Source organism: Maniola hyperantus, chromosome 4 (genome assembly GCF_902806685.2).
Source record: "Maniola hyperantus chromosome 4, iAphHyp1.2, whole genome shotgun sequence".
NCBI classification, from domain to species: Eukaryota; Metazoa; Arthropoda; class Insecta; order Lepidoptera; family Nymphalidae; genus Maniola; species Maniola hyperantus.
The window spans coordinates 8,876,426-8,893,745 of NC_048539.1; the positions used below are offsets into that span (position 1 = coordinate 8,876,426).

At 36.9% G+C, this 17,320-nt stretch overlaps 2 protein-coding genes and 1 long non-coding RNA gene across 4 annotated transcripts in view; 2 read left to right on the top strand and 1 right to left on the bottom strand.

Moving 5' to 3' along the window:
- Window positions 1-17,320, top strand: part of LOC138402270 (uncharacterized) — a 229,087-nt gene that overhangs the window by 25,128 nt on the left and 186,639 nt on the right. The window lies entirely within an intron of this gene.
- Window positions 61-10,580, bottom strand: Hacd1 (3-hydroxyacyl-CoA dehydratase 1). The gene is made up of 4 exons (XM_034985060.2): window positions 10,350-10,580; window positions 3,948-4,065; window positions 1,076-1,305; window positions 61-553 (listed from the first exon to the last, which is right to left on the bottom strand). Exons 1-4 carry the CDS (start codon window positions 10,442-10,444, stop codon window positions 298-300), a joined length of 699 nt encoding a protein of 232 aa, XP_034840951.1. The 5' UTR covers window positions 10,445-10,580; the 3' UTR covers window positions 61-297.
- On the top strand, window positions 13,689-16,167 carry RpL30 (ribosomal protein L30). 2 transcript variants are annotated; one of them, XM_069498269.1, is made up of 4 exons: window positions 13,689-13,757; window positions 13,854-13,905; window positions 14,546-14,691; window positions 15,965-16,167. In XM_069498269.1, exons 2-4 carry the CDS (start codon window positions 13,885-13,887, stop codon window positions 16,137-16,139), a joined length of 342 nt encoding a protein of 113 aa, XP_069354370.1. In that variant the 5' UTR covers window positions 13,689-13,757; window positions 13,854-13,884; the 3' UTR covers window positions 16,140-16,167. The 2 variants fall into 2 exon arrangements, with proteins under 2 accessions (XP_069354370.1, XP_034840952.1); XM_034985061.2 differs by lacking the exon at window positions 13,689-13,757 and having other exon boundaries at window positions 13,764-13,905.

The following is a 17,320-nucleotide window of genomic DNA, read 5'->3' on the forward strand; positions in this document are numbered from 1 at the left end:
TAATTCCTATAGATATCTAAAGCCACATCATAGGTCTCTAGGTTACAAATAAAACATACATAAAAAAACAGAAGTGTATTCATTAAACAAACTGATATAACAGCAGTAGGTATCATGTATAAAATTAATAATTCGCAATTAAAATATATGATATGATTAACCTATCAATATGACAAGTTCGTCTTAGGCTTACTTATTAAAAAATAATTATTATATTTATTGAGCGTTTTACAATGAAGTGGAGTTCGCTAAGAAATGCAAATAAATTAAAATATCTAAATAATAATTATAAATAAATTACGCGGATTTTTTCGAAAGATCACTGAGCATTTTCCTTCTTTGTTTTAACATGTGCCCAAAGAGGTAAGGGAAGAATGGTATATAGAGTAACATATAGAAGATTAGAAAATAGTGGTAATTAAATATGAAGTTCCACTTATTTGGCATGGACACGGTGAACAGTCGCTTCTCGGCGATCTCTTCCAGAGAATGGTACATGCAGAGCAGTTCCCCAGTTATACCCAGGGGATACAGAACGAGGAAAGTTGAATATCTGCAAAGAAATCGAAATAACCGTTGACATTTCTTACAAATAAGACGATTAGGTATAAACGATTTTTCACAGATTTCTTTTTATTAAATAAACTTTTCAAATAAAAGTATTTTGGAATACGTTTGGAATACATATGTCATATGTGTATAAAAAGGCTTGCCCTGACTGACTGACTTATCTATCAATAAACCCTAAACCACTTGGACTATAAACTTGAAATTTTGACAAGTCTTATTTTATGATGTAGGCACTCCCTAGTTTTTTTGAAATTTCTACCTCTAAAAAGGGGTTAAATTTTATATAAAGTCCTTTATTTTTCAAGTAATAAGTAGTATGATTTATGAAAATTACCATTCAGACTTTCAGTTCCAGAAGAAATACCAGGATAATCAGGATTTTTGGAAATTTCACACCTTCACCGATTTTCAAAAACTCAACTCGAACGAAGCCGGGGTAGGTGAGCTAGTCAGATAATATATTTTAACATAATACATAGATTCAAAAAATAACCCTTGTTCTTACCTGAAGAACGTAAGCATCTGTGGCACAGCATCAACCAAATTAAGTGCGTAGTAAGCATATCTGATCATTTCTGTTATAGACCAAGCGAGGACGCAAAGTGGAAGGCCTGGACTGACAGTGGCAGCTTCAGTAGCCAGCAACACGCCTGCCACGAGGAACACCCTGGAGTAAACTTGCATCAGGACTACGAAGACACTGGATGGAACTAATCGAATTGCTGCGTGCAGGACCTAAAATAAACGCCGCTACAGTAGCCGGCAAGAAATATTGCACATCGACCTTTAGAATGAGATTTCAGCTTTGTAGAGCGTTGTCTCTGTCACTCATATCTATGTGACTTTTGTCGGTCTCAACGACAGCGACAACGCTCTACGAAACCGCTATATATCTCTTTTTCTAAAGGTCGATGTACAATATTTTCTGCCGCGTACATTGACTTATATTTTACTTCGTATAGACAGGGCTATTGAACAAACAAAATGGCATGGACTCAGTGGTGCTTTAGCACCAATGCAACCTCAGTGACGTCTGGATTTCAAACGGGTTGTTCATTAGTATCTAAGAGGTGGCGCTGATTTATTTGGTTCCAAAACCGTGAAAAATTTTGTTCGCTTGACCATATCTTGTCATTTATATCGATGGCCGCGTGCTATACTTAATGGTTAATGGGGCTCCACGGGCAACTGATCTCAGAGGGCGCCACAAGAGGTGATCCGGCCAATGCAAGCTGTCATCTTCATAGTTTTTTACATAAAGGAGGTTTCTTATGTTTAAATGACAATACTTTTTTAAATTATGGCTTCAGACAGCTCAGTATAGCCGGTTCCACAGATGATACTTCCTCTATGGCCGGTTCGCTTATGCACCACCTGTCAGGATCATTAAGCCCACTCTTCAATCGCGCGCAAATCGCGGCGCGAAAACACAAATGAATGGGCTAGTGTGAATGGTTTCACACCTTCGCGCTTGCGCAGTTCCCCAATCCCCATTTTATGAAAACCAACACTGCAGCTTGCTACAGCATGCTGAGTGAGAGACCTATATTTGGTCACACATGACACTGTGTTTAATTTTTAAGTCTCATTGCGGTGACCAAAGATTTTTTTTTTCTTCTTTTCTTTCAATGTCGGTTATTGCCCTGAGACAAGGATTATTCGCGCGCAACAACACTAACAGTAATTCACAAACCGGTGTTTCTGCTCGTTTGTCACTTAGGTATTTACTCCTCAACTACTACTCAAATATTCCGGAGATCCGGGAGAATTATATTAAAAACACTGTGTTGGATCAATAATTTTCTCTATGTCAATGTATGGTGTACTAAACTAGCATTACCATAATTCTCTAATTTGATTATAGGTATGTTGTAGTTGATGAGCCTTATATTAATGAAAAAAATTGAGTTCTTAATACAAAGTTGCAAATCCACGTTATGCCTCGAGCTTCAATAGAATGAGCAAAAGCAAAAAACTAACAAGTTTTCCTTAACTGAGAGGTTATTGCCGCCAGATGCTCATTTTATTTCCATTAAATTATTTAGTAGGTAGGTACACTATGATTAGTGCCTACTCGTTATTAGGAAGTGTGTTGGTAATTTACTCTAGTTGAATATGCAACTATAGTTGGCTGTTGGGCCGCTATGATCGTGCGAAATGGGTCCTAAATCATTACGATCACAGGGTTGTGAGAATGCCGCGGAAGTTATCAATAAAGGGATGCCGTTCGGACGCAGGTAGCTGGTGGCTAATTTTGTATTATTTCCCCTCGCTCTTTATAACATCGACTATCGACAAATCCTTTTTTTACTGTTACACACAACACCAGAGCATCATGTTAAAGTTTCATAAGGCCTGTAAGTGCGATCGAGAGGTTTGATAAAAATGATTTATGACCCAGGTCGCACGTTCGTAATGGCCCAACTATAGTTACTAAGTTTCGCTAGTAGGCAGGTAAAAATAATAGCATTTATATCAATTCGCTAACTATGGGCCTCATAAGAAAGCTCAGAGTCACTCAGCGGGCGATGGAGAGAGCTATGCTTGGAGTTTCTCTACGTGATCAAATCAGAAATGAGGAGATCCGTAGGCGAACTAGAGTAACCGACGTAGCGCAACGGATTGCGAAGCTGAAGTGGCAATGGGCAGGGCATATAGTTCGTAAAACCGATAGACATTGGGGTCCCAAGGTGCTGGAATGGCGACCTCGCACCGGAAGACGCAGTATAGGAAGACCTCCCACTAGGTGAACGGACGACATCAGAGGAGTCGCAGGAAGCCGCTGGATTCAGGCGGCGCAAGACCGTGGCGTGTGGAAGTCCCTACAAGAGACCTATGTCCAGCAGTGGACGTCTATCGGTTGATGATGATGATGACAACAATACAGAAAAGGATTTACCTACCTACGTTCCATTGTTTTAATTAGAATGCACAATTGGGCAATTTGAATACAATACAATCATATTTAACTATTGACCTAAATTATAATATTGAGGGTAGGTAAGTAGTAATTAAGTACCTACCTTTTGTTACACTGACAAGTTTCCAATCTTAAACGGAAAATCGGAAAACGTGTAAAAATCGGTCAAGTGCGAGTCGGACTCGCACACGAAGGGTTCCGTACCATTGTACAAGAAGTAACACTAGTTTTTTAAATTTACGTGGTGGCCAAATTTTTTTATTATTTGTTATAGCGTCAATATCGATGAAAATTTCAGTTTTGGTAGTAGTGGTGAAAATTTCAATTCTCTACCTATTACGCTTCAAGAGATACAGCCCGCAAACAGACAGATAAAAAACAAAACTATCGCAGTACACTATACACGAATGCGGATCGAGAAATATTATGATTATAGTACCATCTTTGTTTTACTTACCTCCAACAATGCCGCGTTTTGAAATATAAGCACCGTCCATTTGATTTCTTGCCAAAAATTATCTAGTGTACCGCGATTTAAAAAGTACGTTAAGGTCTGCAACAGTAAATATGACCATCTGAAACAAATAAGACCAATGAAAAATAAAATTCCCACCCCCAAAACGAGACAAATCTTACTCTTCGTTTATCTTGGTAAGTACGCGACAGGTAGAGATGGCAATCGGGGTGTGGAGCACACCCCCCGCGCTAACCCGGTGCGGGTAGTATGTTACTCATTTGTTTGTTAGTTTGTCCTTCAATGACACCAGAACGTAACAAGTGATTTTTCGCATCGATCGGAGAGAGTGACATAGGCTACTTTTATCCCAGGGCAACAGACGGCGGTCCCTGTGGGATGGAATGCTATTTTTTACGTCTTTGTCCTTCAATCACGCTGGATCAGTAGGGCGATTGTCTAAAACCTGCATCAATCATTATTACAATCTCAATTGTTCTGATTGGCTTAATTTGTGCGATTCTTGTTGCAACAATGCATTGTGGCCAATAGTGAGCGAGCATTAACCAATCAGAGATGATTGCGATCGTGACATTGTAGCTGTCAAACAACCGCGGTAGGGCCACTAATCAACGGATCCAAAAGACTTGGAAAGTCATATTGGACTATTTTTATCCCGGAAAAATAAAAGTTTAGGAATTTTTAGAAAACCTAAATCGGACGAAGTCGCGGGTATTCATTTATCTAGTGCTTAGGTAGTTAGTGAACGAAGTAAATATTTCTCATAGGTACATAGTAGTAGGAAAAGTACGTAGTTAATAATGATTTATGTATTTTTCTGCACAATGACAACATCGCAACAAGCTAAGGCAAAGGTCATAATAATAATACATACTATATTACGGAAGAAACATTACATGAAAGTTAGGAAAATTCTTGATAAAAATAAAAAAACCGGCCAAGTGGGAGTCAGGCTCACGTACCGAGGGTTCCGTACTTCAAATCCCACCCGTTGCACTATTGTCGTACCTACTCCTAGCACAAGCTTGACGCTTAGTTGGAGAGGAAAAGGGAATATTAGTCATTTAACATGGCTAATATTCTTTTTAAAAAACAATAAAGAATAAAGAATATAGTTATCTTACTTCGAAAACAAGGAAAAAACCCAAAATATGTTAGTTTGTTTTGGTCACAGCTTTTCAACTATTTCATACTAGCTGACGGCCGCGACTTTGTCCGCGTGGAATTAGTTTTTTAAAAATAAAAAAGTAGCCTATGTCACTCTCCACGTCTTTATCTATACCCACGCAAAAAATCACGTCAATCCGTTGCACCGTTGCGACGTGATTGAAGGATAAACCAACAAACCAACAAACAAACACGCTTTCGCATTTATATAAGGGTACGGATATGAATCGCTGTTTCCAGTAATTGTTTAAATAGATGGTAAATAATATACCGAAATGTCCCACCGAAATGATGTTTATGGACCTAGTGCAGTGTCTGTGAGAGTAGCACAAATTTGGTTTAAGCGTTTTCAATCCGGAAATTTTGATGTCAAAGATGCACGTCGCTCTAGTCGCCCAATTACGGATGAAATGGATGCCATTTTTGAAAAAGTGGAGCAAGATCGGCATATCAGTAGTTACGACGTAGCTGAAGAACTGGGAATTGACCACAAAACAGTTTTGGCGCATTTGAAAAAAACTGGGTACACAAAAAGCTCGATATTTGGGTACCTCACGAGCTCACTGAAAGAAACCTAATGAACCGTGTACTCATTTGTGATTGTTTATTACGACGTAATGACACCGAACCATTTTTGAAGAAACTGATAACTGGTGATGAAAAGTGGATCACGTACGACAAGAATGTGCGAAAAAGGTCGTGGTCAAACGCCGGTCAGGCTTCACAGACTGTGGCGAAACCCGGGTTAACTCGCAATAAGGTGATGCTGTGTGTGTGGTGGGATTGAAAGGGCATTATTCATTATGAGCTGTTATCACCAGGCAGGACCGTCGATTCTGAACTCTACTGCGAACAACTGATGAGATTAAAGCAAGAAGTTGAGAGAAAGCGGCCGGAATTAATCAACAGAAGGGGTGTGGTTTTTCATCATGATAACACTAGACCTCACACATCTTTAGCCACTCAGCAAAAATTAAGAGAGTCTGGCTGGGAGGTGTTAATGCATCCGCCGTATAGCCCTGACCTTGCACCTTCAGATTTCCACATGTTTCGGTCTCTTCAGAATTCTTTAGGCAGTGTCAGGCTAACATCACTAGAGGACTGCCAAAACCACTTGTCGCGGTATTTCGATCAGAAGTCCCAAAATTTCTATAGCAATGGGATCATGTCCCTACCTACAAGATGGCAAAATGTTATCGAACAAAATGGTACCTACATACTTTAGTTAAATGTAAATAAACTATACTAAAACATGTTTTGAATTTTCTTTAAAAATGCGAAGAAACTTTTTCCCAAGCTATTATTATGATGATTTTCTATCGCAGTGTTGGATTTTCAACGCTCGGCGCGGTAAGCATTGCAATAAATGGTCGATTCCGACGCTATTTTAATTTTAACGCGATTTTGCAGCGTCATCGTCAGTGTAACGAGGGTTAAAGGACCTATGTACCAGGCAGGTAGCTAAAGTAGTTTCCATTTACTACTTAATTAAGTATTAATGTATTGGTAACTAATGTTTATTTAATGTAATGACAACGACAACCTAAATACACTTGCATCACATTAACGCATTACGTTTTATTGAAATTAACGTGTTTCCTCACTCTGAATAATTTAACAGTCAATCTGTCTATCAAACTTCGTACCTAAGTGCAAAAACACATCCAAGCGGTGCGACGCGACGACGCCATAACGCGGTTGTTTGGAAGCAGAACGTTGATATCTGCGTTTCGGCGCCGCGCCGCGCCGCACAGCGCCGCTTGGATGTGTTTTCGCCCTTACAGTCACATCATTAGCGCATTCCTCAGGAGTCACAATGGCATTCTTCTCGCTGTAGGTAATTGAATCTACACTAATATTATAAATGCGAAAGTGTATCCTGTCTTTCTGCTTGCTTTTCACGATCCATCCGCTTAACCGATTTTTACCCGGTACAGAGTTAGCTTACAATCCCATCATCATCATCATTAAAAAACCTAAATCCACTCGAACGAAGCCGCGGGCATCATGTAATAAATAATAATAAATATGCTTTATTGTTTTAATTATTGCTAGGTATATCCCGAAAAATCAAAGAGTTCCCACGGGGTTAAAAAAAAACGAAATCCACGAGGACGAAGTCGCGGGCATCATCTAGTATTCCTCTCTCATTTTTTTTCATTGTTGCCTCTTTGTCTATTAGTTGTTTTTGTTTCTAGTATCAAATAAATAGACAAAAAATCCATCAACTTTGTCAGCAACCGATCATCGCGCGCTCAGATTGCGCGAGTTAAAATGGAATGTAAACATAGTTTTAAATGTCTGTTTTCACTAGGCGTGGTCAACTTTCAAAGTTTTACTCACGTTAGGTACTACTCAAGACGACTAACTGACTTTCACTTTGATGAATAATAATATATATGAATAATAATAATAAAAGGCATAATTATGGAGGTATATTATATCTACATAATAGAATTGATTAGTTATAATGAAGTTATAAAAAAAAAAAAAATTATTTATTCTTTCGAATCCGACTCTACAAGAGCCAAAACGGGCGAAGGTAACTTTTATGCATTTTTATTTAAAAGGAAAAAAGGAACCCTTATAGGATCACTTCGTTGTCTGTCTGGCTGTCAAGAAACCTATAGCGTACTTCCCGTTGAACTAAAATCATGTTTGGCAGGTAGGCAGGTCTTATAGCTAAGGGGAAAATCTAAAAACCGTGAATTTGTGGTTACATTACAAAAAAAAAATTAAAATGTGTTCATGAACAAATAATTAGTATTTTAAACTTTCAAAGTAAGATTAATATACCAAGTGGGGTATCATGCCATGGGTTTATTTATTTTAATGTACCTATCATAGTTTTTGATTTAACGTGCAAAATTTCGAAAAAAGTACGGAACCCTCGGTGCGCAAGTTTGACTCGCACTTGGTCGGTTTTTTATGGTAAACAGTGGCACCGATTCCGTTGTCTTTCTCTAAACTAAATTTAGAGTATCTGCATCCTTTTCTTTTTAACAATGCTAAAAAGGGACAGAACATGAACTTTACATTTAAATACTCTAAATTTTAGTGCACGCTACAAATTTAAAGAGAAGGCTTGCGACTGTGCGCTAAAATCACGGGTTAATTTACCATCTAAAAATTAAATTTAAAACTTCAAACTGTCTCTGTCCTTTTCATATTACATTAGTAAGAAGAGGATGCGAATATGTACCTTAAAATTAGGTTGTGCTCAGAATCAGTACCAGTGTATACCTTACACCGGCGCGGCGCGAGCCGAGGGCTGAATTTTGCGCGGGTTAGATTATTATTTAGAAAAAACGAATTCGCTCTATGATTACACTAAGTATTGTATTATGAGTAGTATGAGTAGGCTACTCAAGGAATGAAATCATGCAGGCAGTAGCCATGTAAGCATTTTCGATGTTGTATTGGAGATGCTCGAATGTGCTCGTTTAGTAAATCTACAGGGAATATTATGTGTTTACTTCATAGGCATACATCAGAAGATTAATTAAGGCGTCAAGCTGAGCTTCACCAGATTTTTACATTCATTGTTCGAAACAAATTTTAAAAAACAGGGGTTTTCAACTGAAATACAAAAATAAATCTACTTAATAAAATATTTTACAATCCCCTAGAATGAGATACTCACCTCAACAATAGAGGTTTTAATTAATTTAGTATTACAATTAACATAGTATTAATTGAAGTGAGATGCAAACATGTTTTTTTGTAAAATGGAACATAACTTATTGATGTCAATAAAGCTAGTCAATATGACATAAGCCAATCCAATTCATATCTTGAATACAGAAAAGCAAACAAGTTGACAACCTAAGGTGCTTTCAGTATTGTAACTGCATGGAAAGGCTATAGGACAGGCATGTTAGCAAGTTGATGACTAGCATAGGTAGTTAGCTCGCACATGCCTTCTGTGTACTACATGGTGCTTGTATTAGTAAAAGTCTTGTTGTAGTTACATTGAGTACCTACAGCTGTCTCATTGGTAAGCTAATATAAAAAAATTTGGCTTAGTAGGCATGTTTTTGATTTTTATTCGACTTTCTTCTAAAATTGAACATAAAATGTGTTCATGGCGTAGATAATAGCCATGATAGCCTGGCGGTTAAGACCTCCTATTCGGGAGGTTGGGGGTTTGATACTGGGCATGCACTTCTAACTTTTCAGAGTTGTGTGTTTAAAACAATCAAATAAGCTTGCTTTAGTGCTGAAGGCAAACATCGTAAGGAAACCTGCATGCCTGACAGTTCTTCATAATATTCTCACATGGTGGTGGTTTCAGTGGACTATGCCCAAACACTCCTCATTCTGAGAGGAGACCTGTGCTCAGTAGTGAGCCGGCGATGTGTTGATCATGATGATGATGGTGATGAATAGCATGTGGAAGTCCCTATAAGTGTCCGTTCACACAGACCGGCTCGGACAGAATCGGATGGTGCTCTTCTTTTCACACAGACCTCTGGCGCTGTAACGGCTGGAACTGGCCGGAGCGACCAAGCTTTGTTTCACATAGACCGGCTGGAAGAGCACTGTACTGAAAGAGTACACAAACGGAGATGTTCGTCTGCGCGAGAGCGGAAAAGCGCGTCATCAGAAATCATACGTAGCCGGTCGGCTCCTTTTATTTTTTCACACTAACCGCGTAAGGTTTGCTCTCCGGTATTCTCAATAACAAAAGAGGTGATATGTAAAAATAAACTTTATTTCAACTATCCAACGCTCTATTTTAATCGCTATCAAAATCTGCTCTCCGGTCCGAGCCGGTCTGTGTGAACAGACACTAAGAAACCTACGTCCAGCAGCGGACGTATATCGGTTGACAATGAAATCTAGGATTGCCTATTCAATTCCAACAAGAAGTTAAAATTTAAAATGCACCCTACCTAAAAATTACTTCTGGAGCATATCCAAATACAATAGGTACTAAAACTTTATTTTATAAATGCACTAGGTATTGATTTATTTTATAAAATTTATATTACTTGTATACTAGATAACAGCCGCGACTTCGTCTGATTTTGATTTTTCAAGATAAAAGTAGTCTATGTTCGTCCCCGGGTCACAAGTTATTGCTATACCCATAATTTCGTCAAAATGAGTTAAACAAATGGGCCGAGAAAACGTAACAGACAGATATATTACAGACACACATTAATATTAGTAAGTATCACAATTCATAGGTAAGTTTAAACTGTGTAAACTCACCCCAATGTTTGAATACCGTTATATGCGATTAGGTATGACTTTCCCAAGAAAGATAATTCTGTATGCTTGTGTTTTTTTAAAGAATTACTAGACATTATAATTTTTTTATTATAATACAGGAAACACAACTACTTTTAAGGTAAATAAAATTAAACTAAGTTTTTTTTTATAATAGGTATTAAAGTTTAAATTATGCAAAAATGTCGCTTGCGTCACTGACGCCACAGAACGCGTCTGACAAGTCTCTTGAGTCTTGATTCGTCATACGTAGTATCCCTATTAATCTGCAGGCCGATTGCCGTAAACTGACATGTGACATCGCAATAGAAATATCCTTAAGAATCGTGATCGTTACAGTTGATAAATTTGCTATCGCGGACGACTAATGCACTATATCGCATTTGGTCATTATCGACATTTTGATGACGTATTGGTAGCACGGACCTATTTATAACCCGACTAAATCGAATATCTATGGTAATCACTTGGTAATCTAGCAATTTACATGGACATGACAGTCTCCTAAATTTGGCTACGTTACTTATTACAAATAAGTAGTTAGTCTGTGGTAACTATTTAGAACCCCAGAAGAACAGAGCACAAAGTACAATTTTTTGTTGTTTTTCCTTAGTTTACGCGTTTGTTTTTTGTGATTAATTCTGCAACTTTGCTTGCTCCTCGGACTCCGGAGACTTAGTTTTTCTCACTGAACTTATACGCAAATGCCTGGGCACTGATTTGCCTAAGTATTGGGACCCTTATTGACGGACTGTGGCTGGTTCGAGAAGTTGTTGTGTGACGATGTGTGGTAGAAGTTAGAACTCGTAAGTTAACAAACGTTATCATTCAATACAAGTAAAGGCTCTCATGCGGGTTTCCTCACGATCTTCCTTTTCCTTCACAGCTAAGCAAGTGATATTTAGTTGTTACAATGGTATTAAACTCCGAAAAGTTAGAGGAGTTTTAACAGCGTTTCATAAAGTACCTATTATACAAATTGAGTCCATTGCTACTGGTGGTTATGACTTCATAGTAAGTACCTCCACACTACAAGTGCTTTCTCGAGTATGTTTCCTTATGTATCTAGAGCTGCCTAAAACGTTGCTCTTCATATGAAAGTTTGGATGTTTCTTACTCCTTCGCACCACAAATATTTAAAGAAACAATTTGGATTAGCTAAATTAGTAATAAAGATACCATATACACTGATTCTAAAGTCTTCGCAGACAACGTCATACCTAAACAGAAGCTGGTAGTGCCTAGTGGTATAGATTAAGCAACACAGTCAGTGGTCACTTACTCAGTTATCATAATTTTTTTTCAGGCAAAGGTGATACAGTGCTGCATTCATTTCTTCATCCTGACAAAGATATGGATTGGGATATGTTGTGAACTGGAGCTCTTGGACCCCGTGCAGAGACAAATAAAATAATGAACGGTGCCAGATTAGATTTATAAGAAGCAGATGGTGATATAATTAAGATGTCAGAATCTAATCTACTTTAATAAAAGAAAACATAAAAAATCATCAAACTGTTGTTTTATTTGCCTAAATAATTTAAATTCCAAAGTAATTTCCAAAGCTAAATCAATTAAATCAGAAAATGATTTGACTTTTGGACATTACTTTGGGGAATAATTTTAGAAGTCCCCCGAAGAGCCTAGTGGTTAGGATGTCCACCTCTGAATAATTGAAGGTTGGGGGTTCAATTTTAGGTACGCATCTCTAAGTTATGTGCGTTTTAAACAATTAATTATACTTAACTTGATTTAGCGGTGAAGGAAACATCATGAGGAAATCTGCATGCCTGAGAGTTCTCCATATTGTTCTCAAAGGAGTCAAAGGTATACTATTATGTTCAGCCTGTCGCTGGCTCACTATAGAGTACGGTTCTCTCGAGTGTGAGAAGAGTTTTGGCCATAGTCTACCATGCTGGCCAAATGCGGATTGGTAGACTTCACACACCTTGGATAACATTTTGGAGAACTCTCAGGCATGCAGGTTTCCACACGATGTTTTCCATCACCGTTAAAGCAATGATATTTAATTATTTACTTAAAATGCACATAACTCCAAGAAGTTATAGGTGCGTGTAAAAAGTACTCTGTGATTCTCATTTCTCAGTGTTAGTATACCTCTATATTTAATGTACTCTGTGCATCAAACCTACTAATGAAAGAGTCATCACATATTCTTTTAAAAGTACTTATGAGACTTACATTAATCTAAAAATACTTTTATACTATTATACTAGCTTCTAAAATTAATAATTGATTTCTTATCTAGCAGAAGAATTACTATAGCCTTTTTTAATCCCTTTCATAACTTTATTTTAATTAATATGAGTAGTAAAACGATTTGCGGATAGCTTATGTCACTGATAAAAACACCTCTCGAGTTGTTTCAATGAAAACTTCATTTGACGTAACATTTGTCGAGGTTCTTATATGACATCAAACTTCAAAACGCGTCCGCAATAGCATTTTTCATACAATAAATTTTATCGATAGTGTAAATGAACTGTCAAAACATTTTTTTGTCCACATCTATCCTTTGTGGACTGTCTCACCGAACCGTGATAGGAAAACTATATTTTGACATTGATGCTGTCATTAAATGATAGATGCAGTCGATTCGCAATCGGCCTGCTGTGCCCTGTGGATTCGTCTGAGCCTTGAGCTATCGCTTTTACCTAGTATATAGTAGATAATCTATGGCTTTTACAGTTTACACGAATGGAGGTTTCCATGCTTATTTCCATGTAAAAGCGATATAGACGAAAAAGACGGAGATAACATGACAATACCTCTTTGACACATAGATGTACAAGAGCGGCAACACGTTATGGTTACCTCTATGTATACTATCTCTATGGTAGTGACACTGGCAAGTGGCAACCAGTGTTTCCATGTACACGGTAATTACCGTAGATGCACCGTAATTCAGCCCTAATCTACCGTCAAGGTAATATGGCCATTACCTTGACCGTGTCACCGTAATACAAAATCACGTTAAAAATTCATAATATACTGCGTAATAGTAGTATTTCGTCCTTATTCAAGCAATTAGGAAGGAGTAAAATGTAAAACTAATGAGATTTAACAAAATATTAATATGAATAAATCCGTATATGAAAAAGATATTGCTATGCTAGGAGAGTCAGATTCAGAATAATATTAATAGCTGATTAAAAAGCTAATTCGTGACGTTTTTTCTTTTAAAAATGACACGGTAATTTACACGGTATTCTTTTAGCTAATCCACCGTAATTTAATCTAGAAACACCGTAATTTTAACCCTTGAACACGGTAATTCTCAATTTACATATGGAAACACTGGTGGCAACCATCCCTATTAATCTGTGCTGGCAACACTTTCTTTCTTTCACATTCATGCGAATTGCGAAGGTTTGCTACTTAGATTTTTATAAATTAAAAACTAAAATTCTCTTCTAAATACAATTTTTTATAAATATAAATCACTGTATCGTATTTCACTTTCAGTAATTCAGGGACAATCTCTTGAATTGCAAAAATGGTTGCCGCAAAGAAACAGGTAAGCACCACGTGTGTCGTGTTTCTCTTTGTACGGTGATGTGGACTTATGGCATGATTATTTATCTTCTCTTTTAAATAATCTCCTATCACTACAAGTCCTACATTAAATGTTACTCGATAGGCTCGCTTTTTCTGTAATTTGCGGGGTTGAGATTGTAACATACACTTTTGAGGTTAAATCATAGCTTGACAGACAGGCAATTTGAGAATATTCATTGTTACAAATAAAATAGCTAGACCTGCGAGATTATTCGCTATTTCAGTGATCATCACTAAATGAAAGCCATCATACTCAGCCATATTTTAACATCGGTTGGTTCGACATAATATCTGCTTCATTAAAAGACATTAAATAACATATTGTACTTAAGTATATAAAATCTTCAATAAATTAAAAATAAATGTGAAAAGAGCTTGGTGGCTTTTATTCAGTGATGATCTATTTGTTATCACTAAAATTAGCTAAGGAACACATTTGTAGTCAATAAGATTAGGTAGATAAAACTACAAATTAAGAGAACAAGCACTAACAAATAACTCATGATGAGATTGCTAGTCACTGGTTTAAATAATACATAAGATGAGAAGATACATAATTCTTTCAAAGATGATTCACAAAGCGTGTTTTTTATTTACAGAAAAAGACCATTGAGTCTATCAATTCCAGACTGGCTCTGGTTATGAAATCTGGCAAATACTGTCTTGGCTACAAGCAAACTCTCAAAACATTGCGTCAGGGCAAGGCTAAGCTGGTTATCATTGCCAAAAATGCACCACCACTAAGGTGAGACTACTGAGAAGTAGAGTTCCCTTTATAATTAATCTTGGGAAGCATATGGAGTCTTCGGACTAAGAAGTATGGTTTCCCTAAATAAAGCACAGTAAAATTACTCATTTAATACCTTTGAAATGATAGTATGTACTTGTAATTTACTATCTCAAATATTAATTTAATTAAAATCTTATCTGAAGTAAGCATTTAACTGAACTTCAATATTTGTGGGAACCCTATGGAGTAGTCTGAATCCATTTGCTTAGAATTGGCAGGTGAGGTTCTTCTTTTTTCAAATTAGATAAATATATTTTTTATTTGTAATCGATAAACTCTAACAACTACTTAACCGATTTTCATTTTCATTTCAATTCTTTCACCATTAGAAAGCTATTTTATCTAGTTTACATTTTTATACAATTATGTATTTCAAATTTCAGCCAGCTAGTAATTTTTATTGGTTTCAAAAACTTTCTTTTAGTGTTGTAAGAGGTGAGTTCTTCATCTCAAACTAGCTGACCCACCCTGTCTTTGCTCTAGTGGAATTTTAAATAGTTTCTTAGCTACAGGGGTATACTGGGGTCGATTTTCTCGTACACAATCTCTGAACCTACACTAAATTAACAGATCTAAATGTAGTGTTATCTTTTTCTGCAAGCAACATTATGAAAGGGATAGCAATAGATTTAGGTGTGCTATTTTAGTTTAGAGATTTACAACGGAATTAGCCACATGACAACCTAAATTGCTTAATCTCAACTTTTGAGCTGAACGTTGATGTTAGTTATTATTATGTTCAATCCATACTAATATCATAAATACGAAAGTATGTTTGTCTGCTAGCCTTTCACGGCCCATCTGTTCAACCGATTTTGACGAAATTTGGTACAGAGATTGCTTGTATCCCGGGGAAGGACATGGCTACTTTTTATCCCAGAAAATCAAAGTTCACATGGTATTTTTAAAAACCTAAATCGACGAAGTCGCTGGTATTATCTAGTGTTTTAATAACAATAAATTCATCACTAACATGGCCAATTATTATTTTTTCATTCATTTTATCATTATTAATTCTAATTTGGGGTATAAGTTTTAAAATATAAGACCAATAGGACATTGTTTTTGAACCCAATCATCTCTACCATCATCATGGTTAACTGACAGACATCCACTTGACATAGCTCTCTTGTTTGGACTTGACTAGACACCAGTCTTGCGCTGCCTGAATACAATGGCTCCATGTGACTATTTTGAACCCAATAAAGAATTTATTTGTTTATTGCAGGAAATCTGAAATTGAGTATTATGCCCTGTTAGCCAAAACTGGAGTTCACCACTACAGTGGCAACAACATTGAACTGGGCACTGCATGCGGAAAGTACTACAGAGTGTGCACGCTAGCCATAACGGATCCTGGAGACTCTGACATTATTACAACACTCCCAGAGGCAACAGCTTAGACATAATAAAACTAGTACTTTATAAAAACTTCTTTTATTTGTCAATAATATCTTGATCCATACTAATATTATAAATGCGAAAGTGTGTCTGTCTGTCTGCTAGCTTTTCACGGCTCAACCGTTCAACCGATTTTGATGAAATTTGGTATAGAGATAGCTTGCATCCCGGGGAAGGACATTGGCTACTTTTTATTCCGGAAAATTAAAGTTCCCACGGGATTTTCAAAAACCTAAATCGTCGTGGGCATCATCCAGTATGTAATAATTTAAAAAAATCTTTAATATTTCAACTAGATACCTGTGGCTATGATCACCTAAGTGACTGCTTTTTACTGCTGGGCATCTTGATTTTATAGCAGACTCCAAATGGGTTATGTCTTTTGAGCTAAAGAATTTTATAGCACTAGATTAGGTTTTAGATATATTTAGTAAGTAATACAACTCTGTGCCTACAGGTCTGTCTATTTAACTTTGGCCCATATCTATATATAAAAGGAAAAGGTGACTGGCTGACTGACTGATCTATCAAAGCACAGCTCACACTACTGGACGGATTGGACTGAAATTTGGCATGCAGATAGCTATGATGACGTTGGCATCCGCTAAAGGATTTTTGTAAATTCAACCCCCTAAGGGTTAGAAATTTGTGTATTCCACGTGGACGAAATCGCTAGCATAAGCTGTTGGTTTGTGAATTTGTCGGGGGTTAATCTAGAACTAATAACTTGATTCTGAAAATTCTTTTAGTGATAGATAGCTAGAGCTATTTATTATATGCTCAGCAGCTAGAGTAAGTCATTTTTAGGGTTCCGTACCTCAAAAGGAAAAACGGAACCCTTATAGGATCACTTTGTTGTCTGTCTATCTGTCTGTCAAGAAACCTACAGGGTACTTCCCGTTGACCTAGAATCATGAAATTTGGCAGGTAGGTAGATCTTATAGCTGACATTTGGGGAAAAATCTGAAAACCGTGAATTTAGGGTTAGATTACACAAAAAAAATTAAATTGTGGTCATGAACTAATAATTAGTATTTTCAACTTTCGAAGTGAGTGACTATATCAAGTGGGGTATCATATGAAAGGTCTTCACCTATAACTAGAACAAACTAACAACTTCTAAAACAGATTTTTATTTATTTTTATGCATCATAGTTTTTGAATTGTCGTGCAAAATGTCGAA